The sequence below is a fragment of the Neopelma chrysocephalum genome, unplaced genomic scaffold (assembly GCF_003984885.1).
Source record: "Neopelma chrysocephalum unplaced genomic scaffold, ASM398488v2 Primary Assembly neopelma1_97102, whole genome shotgun sequence".
NCBI classification, from domain to species: Eukaryota; Metazoa; Chordata; class Aves; order Passeriformes; family Pipridae; genus Neopelma; species Neopelma chrysocephalum.
In genome coordinates, this window is record NW_020925744.1 from 810,437 (window position 1) to 829,164 (window position 18,728).

An 18,728-nucleotide genomic window follows, 5' to 3' on the forward strand; every position below is an offset into this window, starting at 1 on the left:
CTGTGGCAACTGAGCCCCCACACCCCTCCCTTCCCACTCTCCTTGCTCCTTCTTCCCCTACCTGGCTTTCTCCGCACTTGCTCGATTTCTGGCAGATTAAGGTTACGGACCAAATAGCGAACTATTTCAAATTCAATAATTATCTCGGGAAAAGGGTGTGTGTGTGTAATTAAGATCCAACTGTCAAAGTCCCTAATCAAACTCCTGGCGAAGGGGATTCGTAGACAAAAGGAAACAATGGAAGTCTCGTTAGATCATTTTTCTGGACATTGTTTATGGTCTGGAAGGGATCAATCGTTTCAAAATGTTACGAGTAAAAATGATCCTGTGTGGAATGCAGCTAATCCTTTTAGGTTCCTGTCAACTGTTTCCACTCAAAGAATCCGATTTTTCAAATCAAAGGTGCAGAACTCAATTGCCGAGGGATTTATAGCGTCGGCAGCGGGCTCCCCTCACCCCACACGCCCCCAGGCGCCCCACAGTGTCTCCAAATGCCCCGCGTGGTTGCCGAAGACAGGATCGGACCGGGCCGCGAGTTGTCCGCGTCAGGGCGAGTAATCAACCCAGGCCACTCGCTCGACGGCAGCACTGGTCTGCTCTGCCAGCGGGCGGCCCAGCGCAGCCCAGTTAGGACGGCGGCGTACCTGGGGCCGGGAGGAGGCACAGACCACGGTTCCTTCCAGCCCATCTGCCGCAGCGCCCCAGGCTCCTCCCCGGCGCGGCCGCGGAGTTTTGCGCCGCTCACCCGGGCGGACCGCGCCGTCTCGCAGTTGCAGGCGCAGCAGCATCTCCGGGACTGGTTTCAAAAGCTCTTGTGGGACCGCCAGGTTTGGCTTGCCCGCGTGTGTTAGCAAATTTTTGCGGACTCCCTCTGGGTGGGGAGGAGGCTGGAGGGGAAGGTAGTCTGTTTAAAAGCAGAGACGTTCACTCCACGTGGCTTGTCGGTAGCTCTGCTTCGGTGTGGGGGACGGGGTACCCGCCTCATGGGCGGCCGGGTGGGACTAGGGATTCCCCCGAAAACGGTGTCCCGGCCAGCAGATGTTTGAGCACCCGGAGAAGAACCATGGCGAGAGAAGTCGTGCTGAAAGCGATCTAAAGAGGTTAATTTCCAGAGAAGGGCCGCCCTTTGGCTTCTCGTACAGAAGCGGAAAGTAGAGGGGAAGAGGTCTGTGTTTGGTGTTAGCGGGGCCGCCGGCTGCCGAGCGCTTGCGGGACAGTGCGATGATACACATCTGCGTGCGCTGCCCCATAGCCAGCGCCGTCTGCACGGAAAAAGACAAGTTACGGACTTCCAAGAAGGAGGGGAGGATGTTTAACAGAGACTACCGAGCTTTCCCAGACGGGATTTTGTGCAATCAGAGGCAGGCTGCAATGAAAAGTTTAACTATTTTTTCCATGGTCCGTAATTTCCAATCCCGTCTACTTTAGGGCAAAGTCACCTGACACATCTGTCCCTCTTCACTCGGAGTTGGACATTTTTTTTTCTCACCAATGGTTCTTTTAATAGTGAGCTATTGATTCGAAGAGACTGTCCTCCTCTATCCCTCCCTTAGTGCAGCCGACAGGTGGAATTTCACTGTATACACGTACATTAGAAGGCTATCTGTTTCGTCTAGTGGTTGCTGAATAAGCAGACGTGACAGTGTTTATTTTACGAAAAGAAAACCCAGGGAAGACACCTCATTTATCTTGATTGTGTGTATTTCATGTATTTCGTGTATACAGGTGTGCATGTACTCTGCTGTAATCAAATTAGAGAAGCAGACCTACGACCACCGCGGTACGAAGAGACATATACCCGGGTTTTACAAGGACTTTCCAAAGCCTAGGAATTTGCCGGAGAGACCACTGCAGTGCTACAGTTGCTCGGGAAGGTGGCATCACCGGGTGAGGGGCACACATGTCTGAACGTACACATGCGTTCGATGCACGCAAATGCTTTTCTATTGTGCGGAGGAGACAGAAATACCTTCGGATTAACTGTCATTAAGGCTTTCCTGCTCTTAGAAAACGAATTAATGCAAAAGCTGAATTATCTATTTATCCTTTTGCTTCCAACATAAATTGTATAATTTATCATCTGAATATGGGGCCCCGCAGACGTCTACATGCCGTTTGCTCCATCAGGGAAAGAGAAACTTAGAATCAATTCAACAGGTCTCTTATGACTTGGAGGAAGGGCAAGTTTAATTATTTTGATTGAAAAAAAATCCACAACTTTCGTTCTGAATTCAGCTCAGCGGTACAATTTCTGAAATTGGTGAGATTCAGCACTTAAAAAAAAAAAAAGCGCCTTTCGTACACTCCAGTCCATATGTTTTTCTAGTTTTTGTGCACTCCGAGGCCTAGCCCGTAGGTTCCTCCGTAGAGCAGAGCACAGTGTGTGCCTCTCTGTCCCTCGCCGCGACAGCCCGCGGAGCCGGAGCTCTGCACTTAGGGCACATCTTCTTACGATGTGCAGCTTCTGTGTGCCTTCCGCGGTGATTCTCGCCGAGACGCCGCCGGGTGCCTCCCCGCTCCCACGGGCAGAGCACCACCGAGGCCGCTGAGGCCCTGCGCCACTGCGCGGCCGCGCACAGCCCTCGGTGCCACCCACGCTGCTGCAGCCGGGCTGGTCTGAGGTTGCTGAGGTGTGTATCCCCCCAAGCCCCACAGCCTTTGCCTCTGTTCTTCTGGATCGTGCCGGGAACTGAGCGGCGAGCTGGGCCGGGCGGCGGGGAGGGGTCCGGCGTGGCTCCAGGGCCGGTAGCCGCAGCACACCTTCGGGCGGGGGCCGGCGGTGGGGACCAGAGTTGTCCTGCAAGTGAAAAACAGGAACAAGAGGTTTACCGATTTGGGGCTCGCCTGCATTTCTCTGCCTGTCTCCAAAATCGACATGCACCCATCTGCATAAAGATGGCACTGACATTAAGGAGGCACTGAGAACGGTTGTTGCTGCAGCATAGATCCGGCAGCAGCTTGTTACCTTCTGGAGTGCCATTTGCCTGCACACACGTACACACACACAAACACACACAAACACACACACAAACACACACACACACACACACACAGTTGTGGCGAATGTCTCCTAAACATCTTGGTCGTGCCTTGCAGGGCAGGAACGGGCAGAGAGCAGAGAGCCCACGGCGGCTGCTCGATGTGGCTCTCACGGTGGGGGTTGCAGAGCATAAAGGACTTGTGGAGAAGGGCGTAGAGGCCCTGAAATCACCTGCGGCAGATCATCGGAGCCTAGGGGTGAGGGGCAGCGGAGGCCGAGCAGACACCTACCTGCTCGTGGTGTGCCCGACTGCGGGCACAAGGCAGCCGGTTCCCGCCCGTGCCCGGATTCCGATGGTGCATGTGGCCGGCGCCAAGGGAAGTGGGAGGAATACCGCTGCAGATGAGGGAGCCACTGGCAACAAGCTGAAAAACGGATCTACATTGGTTAGCAAGTTCCAGAGCAGGGAGCGTTTGGCCACGATCAAAATTTCCATTATTTGTGTCAAATGCAATATTATCAGAGACTACTGCAGTACTTACTGTAAGTACTGAGGGAAAGTATTACATACAGAGTGGAATCTCTGGGCCATGCCAAGGGACAGTTAAACGAGATCTACTTTCCAACAGATCCCCCGCAGAGGCCTCACTCTCGGTGCGGGCGACCGTGCACTCTGCCCTTGCCACCAGCGCCGAAAGAAAGGGAGCAGCTGAGAGCAGGTGAGGGCCTCGCACCCCACTTGCATCCTCCGGAATCGGGGATGGAGTTGATCCTGGGTACTTGAAACGAGCCTACAAAGACGGGGTGTGCACCAGCTGACACCTCGCTGTCCCTAGGGGTGCCTCTCGCGGCACCAGAAATACAAACAGGACCAAAGGTGCAGTCCGAAGGAGCTGCGGGTGGGGAAGGTTTGTGAGGAGTGCAACTTTAGGGCCGGGGATCTGTGCACGGGGGGCTAGGGGCTCAGCCGGATAACCGGGCTGTGCTGCTCGCCACAGCCCACGCCGGTGATGACCGAGAGGGCACCATGTCCGGACCCTCTGTACAAGGCAGCGGGAATGCTCCGGCAGGAAGGGCACAGCGTGCGGACGTGCAAGCTAATCATCTTTGAAACCGGGAAGGGGAAACCTCTTTTATAGGGGATGTGGGAAGGGACTTAACACAGTCCTGCTTGAGAGAAACGTTATACAAGATGCTTGAAAAGAAATATTTTTTTAAAAACCTAATTAAAAATATATAAATCACCCATCAGAAACAAAGAAATATGTGGAAGGAAACGTTTCTGGATAGAAACACTGTGTGTGGCATGAAAGACGATTGAATACATAAGGGCTTCATTAAATTCCCAATAGATAACATTTGGCTAAATCTACCCCTAGATTAAAACTCCGCATAATAGCACCATAAACTAAAAAGTTTCTTTTTGTGTGGTCCTTCTGGAGGGACTGATTGAAACATTAGTCCCCTCATAGAGCAATCCCCTCCTAATTCACATCCAGTAATTCGTGTCTCAGCCCTACGGGGATATGATGAGCAAGGAAACGGGTTAATGAATCCACACTTTTTCCGCTGGGAGGAGGAGAAGGAGGCGACACTATACTCCTTGTCCTACCAAATTGTTTATTAGGGTCCAGACTATTTTGGAGGAATTGCTCGTCCGGGCTAGGTCCCTGCGAGGACTACACGTCCTCTCTCTCAGCCTTGAAAGCCGTGGAGACCACGGCGGGCCATTAGCATGCGAGTGGGGCGCTGCGGCCCGGCGGTGCTGCGAGCTCATCAAAGGTCTGCGGGGCCGGCGCCTTTTCTGGCGGCACCTGCTCCGGGGCAGCGGCTTGGGAACAGGGACCGCCGGAACCGAGGCCGAGGACGGGCGGCTTCCCCGTCGACTCGAGGAGAACAGGCGAAAGGGTCCTCCACCAACGCCACAAACCTCTTCCCCGATTCCCGTTTCCTTAAAGGAGAAAAAAAAATCTACACCACGTACTGCAAATTGCTCCTGCTAGCTTCCCTACCAGCTCTCAGGGGAAGGCCCTGTCCGCATGGGATGAAGGCAACCGGCGGAAAGCGTGGAAGAAACAAGTGGCCAAACAGTTTGCTTGCCATGCATCTCCGAGAAGACCTGAGGGACAGGCGGCGGGGACGCTCGACCCCGCCGCCCGCCGGGCCGGGCCCGGCTCCGCGCAGGGGAGTCGCTGGGCTCCCCAGAGTCTGCTGCGGGGAAGCCAACAGAAACAAACACAGGGTGGATCGCCGGAACCTACTCTTCCCACGTAACTGCTCGTGGAGAGCGCGAGGACTCGAGAAGCCAGAATCCAGACTGACGGCCGGCAGCGTCCCTCCTCGGGGAGCCGGGCATCGCCGGTCGCGTTTGCTACAGCTGCCTTCATCCCGGCAAAACCTTTCTCTGCTTGATTTTATCTGACTGTCCGAGGGGGGCCTCTGCCGAGCTCGGTACCCCGCGCTGGACCGGCATCCCCCTGGCCAGTCCCGGGGAAAGCGAGTTAATCGGTCTCTCGTGAAAAAGACGCGCTATCACAGGTACATACACGGTGTCTGTGGAGTATTTTCCCTTTAGTTTTAAAAATTAAAACGGACTCTACTTCTTTGTCTTCTAATGGACCCGGGACACCCAAAGGAGCCTTCCAGTTGCAGACTGCAAATGGAGCCCAGCAGAGATCTTACGTCCACTCCTCCTGCTTTTTCAAAGCTACTAATTTAACACTGCCTTGCTACAAACCAAACAGAAAAGCATCACTTTTCTATCTAGGAAAATACTTAAAACCAAGCGACGAAGTATTTCGATATGTAAATGCATGTATTTACCCCACCTTTCCCTCCTCACTTCAAAGAGCACTAAAAGGCATCCCTACCTTTTATAATTCTTTTTATTAAGAAAATTCACATAATTGATCCCCGAGTCTCCTCAATTGTTATAAATACAGTCGTACTTGAAAAGAGCCTCCCCGGTTTGAAAAACGTGTGTTCTTAGTCCACAACAAGTAACCACATCCCTACTCTTAAAATCTGTGTTTCTCTTTTCCATGCCCGAGTTCTGAATATTCGAGGCCGGCTTTGTGGTTAAAAAATTTCTAGTCCATAAAATAGATATCGACATTACGCTGTTAAAAACGAGTGTTTGGAATGAGAAAAACTGCTTTCATGGTTTGTTCCATGTACTTATATATCCTTACTTCGACAGCTTATACACTTAATCAACTCATCACACAAGGATATTCCAAAGCTCATTTTATATTATATGTATTGAAAAGTAGAATCACTGGCCACTATTATCATCACAGAAATGTAAGTGTCTGGGGCAAATCTGTCTTAAGTTCAGTACGTGCCTCTCAGTAGTAGTATTTTCCTTTGGGCCTCTTGGAAACAAAACTGTGATGCAGCTGTGATTTAAAACACACCCAAAAGTATAAAAATAGTTTTAAACCGGCTTTTTAATCAATCCACTGATTGGTGCCTTACAGAGAGACCTATTTCTATTTATCCTGTCTTTTGTCCCTGATGTTTTTTGTAGTCTTTTGTTTGGGGTTTTTGTTTTTGTTTGTTTGCTTTGTGTTGGGTGGGGTTTTTGTTTGTGTTTTTTGTTTGTTTTTTTCTTTGGGGGAGGAATGTCTATCATTCTCTGCTAGGGTTAACAACGCATTGACTGCAAAGACCATATTCTGATATTCTTCTTTATGGTCAAATCCGGACATAATAAATTTCAAGCTATAATATTCCTTGACTATTGTGCTATTAATCCCGAAGAAAAAAATTGTCAGTGTCTCAAAGAAATGAGAAATATTAAGGAGGGAAGGATCCAAAGCCAATTATTTGGCTGGGATCCTTTGGTCTTTGGGTTTGGTTTTGATTTTTTTTTTTTTTTGAAAATTAAAATTTTTATTTTTGAAAATGTGTAAAAATTTTACATTAAAATGGTACAATACTTGCCAGTAATTTTTAACAATATTCCTTGTAAAGAATACGCATAAAGTACAAAATAAAAAACTCCGTAAGTCTATTATAATACAAAACACAGGTTAAAATAAGAAATGATAATCTTGACTTTCTTCTGTGTAAACACGTTAATCTTTTCTTTTATAAAAGTACATGAGACAAGTGTCCTAAAATGAAAAAGTATTGCTCTGCTGTCCTCCCTCAAGCCTTTTTTTTCCTGTACATTACTGTTTTCAAGCTCCTAGACCTGAGAATCTCTGAACTTAAACGGTTTAGAGACATTATTTATCACCTTTTTTTTTTTTACTTTTTAAGGAGTAACGAATAACTTTCCGATGTAGTTACCGCCTGCCCGTGCAGTATCTAGATCTAGACCTGGCTTTGCACTCGTGCAGGTCCCGGGAGGTCCGCCGCTCGCGGCGGACGCCTCCCGATCCCCGTCACAATATCCCCACGCAAAGACAGGCAGCCCCTGCGAGCGGCGTCCGCCGGGCGTCCGAGCGGCGGAGAAAGGAGATACCCCAGATCCTACCTTCGGAAAGACTCCCAAACACTTAACAGTTAGAGATCCGTGCCGCGAAGCCGGGGGCGGCGGGCAGGGCGGCGGTGGGGGGCAGGCCGCCCCCGGCGCTCCCCAGCGAGCGGGCCAGCCCCGGCGCCGCGGCCGACTGCGAGGCGCAGCTGCTGCCCGCGCCGGGGCCGGGCCCCCCCCCGATGATGCTCTCGATGGAGAACGGCGAGCGGGCCAGCGCCGCGCCGCTGCCGGGCTTGGCGGAGTGCAGCGAGGCCGCCAGCGCCGGGCCCAGCGGGTGAGCGTAGCCGAACGGCGTCCGTGCCAGCTCCGCCGCCGGCAGCAAGGGGCCCGGCGGCGCGGCGGCGGTGGGGGGCAGCGCCGCACCCGGGGCGCTGCCAGGGGCGGCGGGCGGTTGGCGGGGCGGCGGGGAGGGGTGGTGGAAGGCGAAGAGAGTGGAGTGGGGGTGGTAGGGCTGGAGCTGGAGACCGTAGCCGCAGCCGTAGGGTCCGTAGGTGCAGGGTGGCTGCTGCGGAGGCTGCGGCGGGGGCTGCGGGAGGAAGGCGGCGGGGTCCACGGCGCGCAGCAGAAGCTCGGGAGCCGGGAGCTGCTGCCGCTTGAAGCGCTTTCGGCGGCGCAGGAAGCTCCCGTTGTCGAACATGTCGGCAGATTCGGGGTCCAGCGTCCAGTAGTTGCCCTTGCCAGGATTGCCGGGCTCCCGGGGAATCTTGACGAAGCAGTCGTTGAGGGAGAGGTTGTGGCGGATGCTGTTCTGCCAGGCAGGGAACTTCTCCCGGTAGTAGGGGAAGCGCCCGCTGATGAACTCGCAGATTTCACTCAGCGTCAGCCTCTTCTTGGGGCTCTGCAGGATGGCCATGGTGATGAGGGCGATGTAGGAGTAGGGCGGCTTCACCAAGCTGTTCTTACCGCCGCCGCCCGCCCCACCGCCGCCGCCCGCCCCGCCGCCGCTCGCCGCCGCCTTCTGGGGGCCACCCCGCGAGGGGGGCCGAGAGCCGCCGGCACCGTCCCCACCGCCCGCCCCGCCGCCGCCGCCGCCGCCGCCACCTCCGCCTCCGCCGCGCACGGACGACCGCGGCAGCAGGGCGGCGTCGTGGAGGTCGCCCACATCCTCCTCGTCCTCTTCCTCCTCCTCCTCCTCCTCGTCCTCGGCGTAGGAGCGGCGGCGACGGCGGGTCTGCGGCTCCTCGTCGTCCTCCTCGTCGTCCTCCTCGCCCACCACATCGATGTCGGTCTCCTCAGCCAGCGCCGACGCCTCGGACATCTCCGAGCTCAGGGTCATGGCGCGGCGGCGGGGCAGCGCATCGGTGGCGGCCGGCGCGGCGCGGCGGGCGAGCGGGTGTCCTCCCCGCCGCCGCCAGGCCTCCGCGTCGCTCCGCGAAGAGCCGCCCCGCCGCCGCCACGGGCAGGCGGACCGCTCCGAGCCGCGCCGGCCCCCAGCGCCGCTGCCGCGCCTCGGGAGCGCTCCCTCCGCTCGCTCACAGGCGGCGGCTGGCTTGGGTTTTGTTTCGGGGTATTTTTCGCTGCTGTTTGGATTTCTGTCTCTCTCTCTCTTTTTTCCCTCCCCTCCCCCTTTTTGAGGATCCTTCTCAGTTTTTTTTCCGTTGGGGTCGGGGTTTGTGGGCGCAGGGGGGCTGTGCCGCCGCTCCTGCAAGTCGGTTCCCCCTTCTTTCTCCTCACCTCAAAGCCCAGACATTAATGGATGGGGGGCAGGAGGGAGTGCGCCTAGTCCTGGGAGGAGTAGAGGGGAGGAGGCTGGCGAGGAGGGAGGGCGTAGGGGACGGCTTGCCGGGCCTTAGGAAAGACGGTGAAAAGGCTGGGGCTTAGTCCCAGAGAGGGCGGCCTTCCTCCCCGCCTTATAGCGGGGGGGCCATCACATGGCTCCCAGCGTCAAAGCGCGGCGGGGCGAGAGGCGCCGTGTCTCCCCCCACGAAGAGGGGCGCCTCGCGACCGTCCCGGCCCCCCGTCCTCACCCCGTCTAGGAGGGGCTCTGGGGGGCCGCGGGGCGACCAGGGCCATCTTTAGAGGAAAAGGGGGGGAAATAAAGATAACATATGACCCCTGCGGGGGGGGGGGGGGGGGGGGGGGGAAAGTGCAACTGTCGGAAAGAGCTGGAGCATCTCCTAAAGAGCCGTTTGGAGTGGTTTAGGAGCTTCGCGTCTTCCAGGGCTGCCCTCCGAGATAGGGTGCCGCTTCCCGTGGGAAGGAGGAGAAAAAAAAATCAGGCCGGAGAGGGAGGTGGTGAGTTAATAAACTTCAGACTTCTGTCCGCGGAATGGTTTAGAGACATCTCTCTCCCCTCCTCTCCTCCTTCCCCCATCCAGAGTTTAACTTATTTAAGAATGAAATAAAATATCTCTCTAAGGCGACCTCACAAGCTCTCAAAGAACAGCCTCCAAATCACACCGCTATTCTCAGTTTATTTGTAAGGCTATTGTTTTTAAAGGGAGAGAAGCAGCTTTCTCCATTATGGAAAACACTAACAGAGACTTAGCTTTACTTCTTTCGTCTGCAAAGGAAAACAATTCGCCGGCCTTTAAAATGCGAATTTTGCTCTAAGTAGGAGCAACACCCCTGAGAAAGTGACACAGAGGATTGCTTGCTAATTAAGTCGCACGAGTTCCTATTTCAGGTGATCCTTGCGACGACAGAAGAGCGGGTCCCCCTTTATGTAAGGGCTAGCAGGGAAAAAAAACAACCAAAACCCCCACCAAAGAACCCAAACAAAACAAAACCCCCACAAACTTGGAGAGAAATGCAATTACTGTGGTCTTCAAAAGAAAAGCTTTGAAAAATCCCATCGTTCCCAGTTCTGGCAGGATAAACCACAATAGGATTCGATTGGGATAAAAGTAGGGGAGCATTTCGTTCTCCTGCAGAAATCATCGTGAGAAGGGTGGGCTGACGCATACAGTCTAACGGATCAAATCTCACTTTTCAAACAAAGCACAAACTCCATTTCTTGAAATACGTTTTCGATATATTGTCTTAACTCAAAATTACAAGCCACCCTGTTTCAAACTCATTTCCATGGATTTACAACATAATCCTTTCTACTATTTCCAAATAATCCTATTTACATTTTGTTCACTACTAAGACGCCTACAGGAGAATACCACCAAATGTTACAAAGCGGGGGGGGGAGTAAAAGGGAAAAAAAAGGGGGGAAAAAATACCCCCAGTAATTGACTACTATTTTTTTCTGTAGAAAAAGTGATGTCAATAGAGAGTTACAGTTCATACAGTTCATAAAATGCCTCTTCGAATTAGTTTTGAGGTCTTAGGGCAAACTACTAAAAGAAAGGCAGACAGAGGATTTTTCCTCTTCAAAAGGTTACTTCTCTTGACGAAGAGTTAGTATTTTTCCTTTTTACTCCTTTTTTCCCCCTTTTATTCTTCATCTTCTCCCAGGCTGAAGTTTAAAAACCATCTTAAAAACAAAAAACAGCCTCTGAAGTATGAAGAACGGCGGAGTTTAAATGTTGCATGGGGAAGAACCGCTGTAGCGACAAACCAAAAGAACCGGGTCTGCCCTCGATCCCCTATTATCACTCACGCAGGATGCACGGGTGTTTCACTGAGCGAATGACACCGGTGGTTCTTTGGTAGCACCGGCTCCCTAGGGGCCCCGCCTGGGTGTGGTTCCTCCTGAACGTGGCCGACGGGGGTGGCCTCGGAGGGTGATGGTGGGTACCCCCCTTGAAAGACCTGGGCAGTAGTCCCAAGCCCTCGCCTATTGATGCAGGGGGTGTGATGTGTGTGGGTGTGGGGGGCTGCTCAGGGGATTCCTTTCTAGGGGTCAGTTGAGCCACCCTCCAGTATGGACAATTAAGACCTCGTGTTAATACAGCTCCTGGTCGCGACTTGTCTTTGAGCATCTTCCAGTCGCTCCTGTCCCAACCCGGCAGGTGCCGTCTTAAAAGGGCAAGAAAGAAAAGAGAGAAGGCGAGCAGCGGTGGTACAACCATGAGTGGCATTTCCCGTGGTAAGACCCGCCGCCCCCGGGGCCGTGGGCTTTGCCCTGTCCCCCACGTCGCGGCCGGTCCCGCTCCGCGCCGCTCCGCGCCCCTGCGCTCCCGGCGCTGCTCTGCGCGGACGGGGGATGCCATCTACCGGCAAGGAGCGCCGGCTGTGGTACAGTGTGTGCCGGGGCAGGGACGTGTGCCCAAAGCAGCCCACAGGAAGGGCAGGGTAGGGCAGAAAACCCGCGTTCAGGTACTGAGTGGGACCCCGAGAACCCTAAAGAAAAAGATGCACTTTGGAGGGGCCCTGAGAACACCCCCCTCTATGGAATGGCTGGAACTTCCACGACCACCTTCCCACCTCCACCCTGGGGCTCTCCGTCCACACACCCAACCTTGAAAGGGTAGCCCAGGACCTCGGGGGCTGCCCTCTGTGGCTTCCTGCTGGTTGTGAATGATGTGACGTTACATGCACTTAAAACCACAGAAGCCAGACCAGGAGTATTCTGGTTCACATGGTATGTCCAGGGACACTGGGCAGAAGCCAGACCGGGTGGACCTGCCATGACTTCCCCTTGATGTCTCCCTTATTATGGGAGACAGTATCCCTTGGGACCCCCATAGCATTCCAGGCCACACATCTTTCTGCAGCTAGGGGGCCTATGTCCAAGAAGGGCACACAGGAGCCCATGCTGGGACAAGGAATACCCACATACCTTCCCTGGTCTTTTATTCAAAATCAAAGAGCACCCTGGGCACCATTTAGGGCATTTTCAAACAGCCATACTTGCACACTGACACTCTGGCTGAGGTCCTTCAAGTCTTCTGGAACTGATCCTGACCACGCAGAAGGATGCCAAAGGCTTCTTCATCACCACATGGGTCAGGTGTCTAGTGGTGGTGTGCACCCCTGGGTGATATGTTGAGTGCTTGTCTGGGTGCAGCTAGTGGAAATCAAGCTAGAGTCTGGCCACTAGTGACACATGCTGGAGCTGAAGAGCCTTTCCTGGGCCTTCTCAGCCTTGAAAGTCTTCAAAACCAGAGGCTGCAGTTCTCCACACACAGATTCATGTCTTACCTGCAGAACTAGACTTCCTGATATTATATAAATAATAATTTCTTTAATAATTTACTTTTTCTGTCCTGGGCCAAAGATTGGACTGAATTCTGAGCTGCTTGTGTCATGGAAAGAATAAATCTCCAGTGATGCCCTTTCAACAGAATGGTTTTATTCGTCACAGGGACAATGGCAGTGACAGCTGTGGTTTTCTTTGCCCAGTATAACAGTGATCACCATTTTATCTCCACTTTTTTAGGGGTTTACACCCCTCTTCCCTTACCATGTAGCTTTGAGGAAGGAACACTTTCTTTAAGGCTTCTGCAGAGGCTGGATTAGAGTGTCTGTGTGACCACAATGCATTGGTGAGGGTTGGCAGCAGTCACCTGAAAAACTGAAGAAAAATCTGTGGCTTCCAGCCATGCCTAGTGCTGAAAAAGAGTTTGTCACCCCTGGAGATGACCTGCCCCCTCTCCTCTTGTCAAACATATTTTTCTTCTTGATCAAGTTTGTTTGTTTGCTTGGTTGACTGGTTTTTCATTTGAGTTTGGTTTTTGGTTTTTGTTTTCCCTCCTTAGTTCTATAATTCTTATTGGTCGGTACATTTGCTCTGACAAGTGAAAGTCACTTCCTTTCAGGCCCTTTGGGCTTTTAATTTCTGTAAAATGTGTTTTAATGTTCTCACAACCCTTTTGAACTTAAGGAGAGTTTTTACCAGTTTAGACCAAGACCAGTGTAGCAGCACAAGCTGACTTCAACATCAGCCAAGATCAGATGTCTAGGGAAGAATATAGGAACAGAGCAAGTGTGTAAAATTGATTCCTACTTCCAGAAATCTAGTTTTTAGGTTTGCGAGGTTTTTTAAGCAAGAGATAATAGCTAAATTTAATAGCCTCTGATGGAGTTTCTTCCGTGAATTTGTCCAGTCATCTTTTGAAATAATGTACTTTTACATCACTAAACATATTCTGTGGTGGAATGTTCCCCAGCTCTAACCATGTGTGGTATGAAGTTCCTCTTTTCATTTGCTTTAAGCAAGTCACCTGCGCATTTAATCTGATGTGCTCTCATTTTTGTACTGGAAGAGAGAAGGAACAACTGTTGTTAAACACCCTCTCCATGCTGTTCATGGCTTTGTACATTTTATGACAATTTTTTTCATTAGTTATCTCTTTTTCAGACTGAAGGGTTCTGCTTCAGAATCAACAGATTAGCACAGAAGCAATTCTGTACTCCTGACAATCCTTATAATTCTCTCTACCTTTTCTTGTTCAGCTCAGGCCTATTATTTTTGCAGTAATCCTTCTGAACAGCATGAGATGCCTAAATTTGCTTTTCCATATTTAATTTCACTTTATTATTTCTATTCTTTTAAGCCAGTGCCTATGCCCAATGCTAGTGGAAGGATATTAGATTTTAAAAATGGAGCACTGGCTGTCAGAACCAATATAGCAGAGTACTTTTCATATGAACAAATCATGTTCATTTAGGTTACCTTTGATTTCATTACTTCACCAACTACTGAAAGTCTTTCAAATTTTTTCCACATAAGCCCTAACTTCTTTGTTGTAGTCAAGCTTTAGCAAACTAAGAGAGAGATCCCATAATTAATATCTCAAATATTTGAGATATTTTCCATTTCATTCTGTAGAGATGGAAGTAAACTCCAAAGGAATATGAACACATTCGTAAATGCAGTGAATATTGCAGGTATGCTCATTTTTCACTTAGAAATCCTTGGGGATAAGCTACACTGTGAACGAAGATAGAGAAGAAAATTTTTCCATCTAGAATTAAGTGGGTGGTGGGTTCTGCCAGGACTTGAGTAGAAATAACAGCTAGCTGCTGCAGAAAGACGAAGGCCCTTGCCTTGTCCAGCCTTCCCACCTCTGGCCACTTGCGCTTATCACTTACTTCTTGTTAAGCACCAGCTGGACTAGAAACTCGAAGTCAATTCCAGAATAAATCACAACTTTGCAGCTGCAAAGGCATTAGTCAAAGCTAGCACATTGACACCTATACTTCTAAAATGGGCCAAATTTACTCCATATTCATCCTAGGGTAAATATGCTATGCTGACTTTGGGTTATGTCTCAACAACATTTTTGACTTGTAAGTGTTAATGGTTTAAAGACAATCCAAAGGCCACTGTTTTAGCAGCAGTCAAAACGTTTCTGTGATAATGGCTTAAAGGATCAAGTCCTCTTGAATTCTGTGTATAGGATACCTACAGCAATAAACTGTTTGTTTGAGTCTCTGGCAACTGTGCATAAATTTAAGGTACCACCTTCTTGACAGTGAGGAATATGCTGACTTCCGGCTCTTACTTGTTTTCTAGCAAGATCTTCATTATTGTCAAAGACTAACAGGTAAGCCTTTCTTAGCAACCTTTTACCAGTCCTATTAACATGAACTCCCAAGCATTCTGCAAAGCCTGTTTGAACCATGTACAGTGAAGGCAGGGGATTCTTGATATAGCACTTCCCCGACTGCTTTCCAGTCGGCCTCTGCAGGATGTTACAAGCAGAGAGAGGCATCCCACAGGTCATGAAAGGCTTGTGATGTGGCTTTAAGGCCAGTTATTTGGGTTGCTGAGTTTAAGAGCTACAGGCATGGTGAGAAAAGGACACTGCTGAGGAGCACTCTCTCTTCCTTCACACTGAATTCTATTACAGATCACTCCATACAACTCAGCAGCACGGGGTACAACATACGAGGTCAAAACAGCACCGGACTTACATTCAATCTTCCCGGGCTCCTATTCAATGTTTATATATTTAGTATCCCTTAAAAAGTTGTGAATTCTTGAGTGAGTCTTATGTCTAGATATCTGGAGGTAGTTTCTTTTCCATTTGTCCCTCTCTGAAGAGTTTTGCTCCTCTACCCCATAATGCAGCTATTTTCCTCCATTAAATTACTAACATATACGGATATTTTCCTGAATAACTTAGTGCTTCTCCCCCCTTATGTCCTGTTGTTAGACACAGTATTCTTCTGAACAAATGTTTCCAAATGGGATTTTGACTATCAGACAGATTTCCCTCACTCCCTGAAAACACATTTTTTTCTTTGTTGTCACTGGCAATCAGGACACTATTAGGACACTATCACTATAGCCTGATCACTTTTGTTTATGACCTGTGATTAGATACTAACTTAACACTTCTCCTCAACACACCCTGTTGTTACTTATGCAGCACTGGCCATGACTTTCAGAAGAGCTTTACCATTGGCATTTTGAAAGCAAATGTTGTCATTCTTCTGCCTTTAAAATTCCACATAATTTAGGTTTAATTTTCCCACTCCAATGCTGCTTTTCTGCAGTTAATGAGCTTTGCTTTAGCAATGTATATTCTTTGATGGGTTTGAAATCATAACTTTCACTCTTTTACAGAACTGAAAAGATGCTTACTGAGCTCAGGCTCCATTTCAGTGCTACATCTTTTGGATCAGTTTCATTTCTCAGTAGAAGTTCTGCTACAACTAAATCCAGGTTTAGGTTTATGCTTTCCGTTATGCAATTACACAAAAACAACCGAAGAAAACAAGACAATACTGTTTAGCATTCTAAAATAACTTTTTCTCTGATGCAAAGTTTGTTTTTTGAAGGTCTGTTGTTTGAGATCCACAAAATGTAACCAAATCTTAGAGTCCCTTGAACTGTCATTCTTGAGCTGCTTTAGTTGATTCCTGATACAACTCAGTGATGTGGTTTTCAATATAATTTACCTTCAAAATCTCACATGAGGGAATATGAGATCATACCTCTAGATCAGTTAATCCCAAAATGACAGCTGGAACAGCATTTTCTACAGCATCTATCTTGGAATAATCTTTCTGTGACTCATTTTCACTTCAGTATTTCAGCCTGTTAAATAATTTTGCATGTTTGTAATTATCATTTGGCCTAGTAACTCTAAAATCTTTCTTGTACCTTGATGGCAAACTGTGATAAATCAGAAGCTGATTGAATTTACTTTCAACACCTCGCAGTAATCCAGGTTAAGTTTGGGGTTTTTTTCATTGTGGTTCTCTTCCCTTTTGCTGCAAGTACATTGCTGCAGGTACATTGCCAGTTTCATACTGCAATAAATTTAAAAGCTTTCTTTTTAGTTCATAACAAACTCTGTCTTCCCCAAACTGTCCTCAAATACTCCCTTCTCTTGAATCTGGTTTGTTTTTTTTTTTTTCTGAATTAGATACTGTGTTTGCTAGTTCAGGTACAGTAATATGGGCTTCTCCCCCCATCTTTTCTGCTCAAACTGATTCACTGCTCCAATTTTGCAGATATGCTGGACCAAATTTTTAGAGGTCCTTAATCATCCTTTACAGTTATTTGACCATCTTTAATTTTCATCTGTGATGCATCTGCTGGGAGGCACAGGTTGCTCTTCAGCAGTACCTTTTGAATCATCACTTCCTTGAGATCTGTCACCACCAGATGGAGTAATTTCAGGGTTATCATAAATTTTCAGTAATTATAAGTCTAAATTTTAATAGAGATCAAAATCTTTTGTAAAAATTAACACTCAGTTCTGGAGCGGTAGAGAGATAACATAAGAGCAAATACAATTTATAGACACATAAAAAGCACTGCCTTGGCAAAGCCTTGGCTCTGGGGATTCCTAACAAGGGAGACTTAATATTAATCAACAAAAAAGTATAAATTATTAACATAGTTTTACAGAAACAAGAACAAAGAAATAGTTTATTGAGGATATTTCAGAGAAGAACCGGTATAAAAGGCATTAAAATACAGTATGAGATGGCAACGTCAATAGTATTTCTACTGATGCCAGTGGGTGCATTGGTTTTGGTTGCAGTGGCTATTAGAGCAGGGTCACAGAGCAACAGATGCAACTCCTCTTGCATCACTCTGTGAGCACGTGTAGCACTGACGGGAACGCCAGGCTTCTTCCCCCAAAAATCTACTCCTTCAGTCTGATATGGAACAAAGGCCCAGACCCTGCAAAGACTGCGTAGCTTTGTGTTGGAGCCAAACATGCAAGTTTCTGATGACCATGAGATTAGTCCCACAAGACTCATGAGAGAGCGCAAACTCAAACACATTGGCAAACCTGTGGGGGACTGAAGTTTTAGGCTGTGAATGATTGGTGTCCTGAGGAACACAGGCTGGGAACAGGATTTACATATATTCAAGTGCAACAGCACCTACTTGAGTTAGGGTCTGGGGTGTGTGTGTTTGGCTCTCAGAACAGCATTTGGATAACATAAACAGTACTGAAAAAGAGCACACTAAGGCCTCAGTGATGGAAAACATGGTTATAGGAGAATAGCTCCGAGAAGTCCAGCAGGGGCATGCAGAGGGTGTCCAGCGACCAGGAGCAAGCAGCCTGGTAACATAACAGATGAGGCAAAGTCACAGCGAAAACACCTGAGGTGGAAGGAATATGAAAGAGGACAAGGACTGACACATAAATGGTGGTGACAGAAAAAGCCTCAGCAGTTTGGCTGGAGAAGGGCAATGAGAACATCAGGGGGGTGGTTCACCTAAGAGGCCCCACTGTGGATCTTTGCAATGGCCCACTGGAAGGAAGGAGGCAAATCACTAGGGACAGTGGGGAAGAGCACACCCATGGGTTTGGGGAGGGGGCCTGCACTGCACAGGTGAGAAACACAACGATTACATATTTTCTAGGAAGAGAAATATTAGTGAGGCCACATCTGGAGTACCATGTCCAGTTCTGGGCTCCTCGGTACAGGAAAGACAAGAAACTACTGGGGAGGATCCAGATGTACAAAAATGATCACTAGAGCATCTCTCTTATAACAGTGAGGGAGCTGGACCTGTTTATCTAGAGAAGAGAAGACTGGGACAGAATCTCATTAATGCATATAAATATCTCAAAGGCAGGTGCCAAAAGGACAGTTCCAGACTCTTTTCAGTGGTGCCCAGCAACAGGATAAGGAGCAATGGCCATTAACTAAAACACAAGAAGCTTCACCTCAACATGAGGAAGAACTTCTTTACATGGGAGGTGGCAGAGCACTGGAACAGGCTGCTTGGGGAGGTCATGGAGCCTTTCTCTCTGAAGACATTCAAAATCCACCCAGGCATGTTCCTGTGTAACCTGCTCTCGATGACCCTGCCTTGGCAGGGGGGTTGGACTAGATGATCTTCAGAGGTCCCTTCCAACCCTAATGATTTTGTGATGCCAAACTGGGGCCGCTCACACCCATGGCAGGGAACTTCTCTGGCAAGGCTGCAGGTGGCAGAGCAGGTAAGAG

The 18,728-nt window shown here is 49.4% G+C and overlaps 2 protein-coding genes across 2 annotated transcripts; one reads left to right on the plus strand and one right to left on the minus strand.

The window, feature by feature from the left end:
- Positions 1–491: 491 nt before the first annotated feature.
- Positions 492–3,718, plus strand: LOC113961252. The gene is made up of 3 exons (XM_027671447.1): positions 492–827; positions 1,757–1,780; positions 3,097–3,718. Exons 1-3 carry the CDS (start codon positions 492–494, stop codon positions 3,532–3,534), a joined length of 798 nt encoding a protein of 265 aa, XP_027527248.1. The 3' UTR covers positions 3,535–3,718.
- Positions 3,719–5,809: 2,091 nt separating this feature from the next.
- On the minus strand, positions 5,810–8,761 carry FOXD1 (forkhead box D1). The gene is made up of 2 exons (XM_027671511.1): positions 7,464–8,761; positions 5,810–6,099 (listed from the first exon to the last, which is right to left on the minus strand). The coding sequence occupies exon 1, from the start codon at positions 8,740–8,742 to the stop codon at positions 7,486–7,488; it is 1,257 nt and encodes a 418-aa protein (XP_027527312.1). The 5' UTR covers positions 8,743–8,761; the 3' UTR covers positions 5,810–6,099; positions 7,464–7,485.
- Between the last annotated feature and the right edge of the window lie 9,967 nt (positions 8,762–18,728).

Excerpts from the sequence above, each read along its gene's own strand:
- LOC113961252 (XM_027671447.1), top strand. The coding sequence starts at position 492 with ATGCCCCGCGTGGTTGCCGAAGACAGGATCGGACCGGGCCGCGAGTTG. Across the intron at positions 828-1,756 it reads AGCTCTTGTGGGACCGCCAG|AGAAGCAGACCTACGACCAC; the intron begins GTTTGGCTTGCC and ends TAATCAAATTAG. Across the intron at positions 1,781-3,096 it reads GCAGACCTACGACCACCGCG|GGCAGGAACGGGCAGAGAGC; the intron begins GTACGAAGAGAC and ends CGTGCCTTGCAG.
- FOXD1 (XM_027671511.1), bottom strand. The coding sequence starts at position 8,742 with ATGACCCTGAGCTCGGAGATGTCCGAGGCGTCGGCGCTGGCTGAGGAG.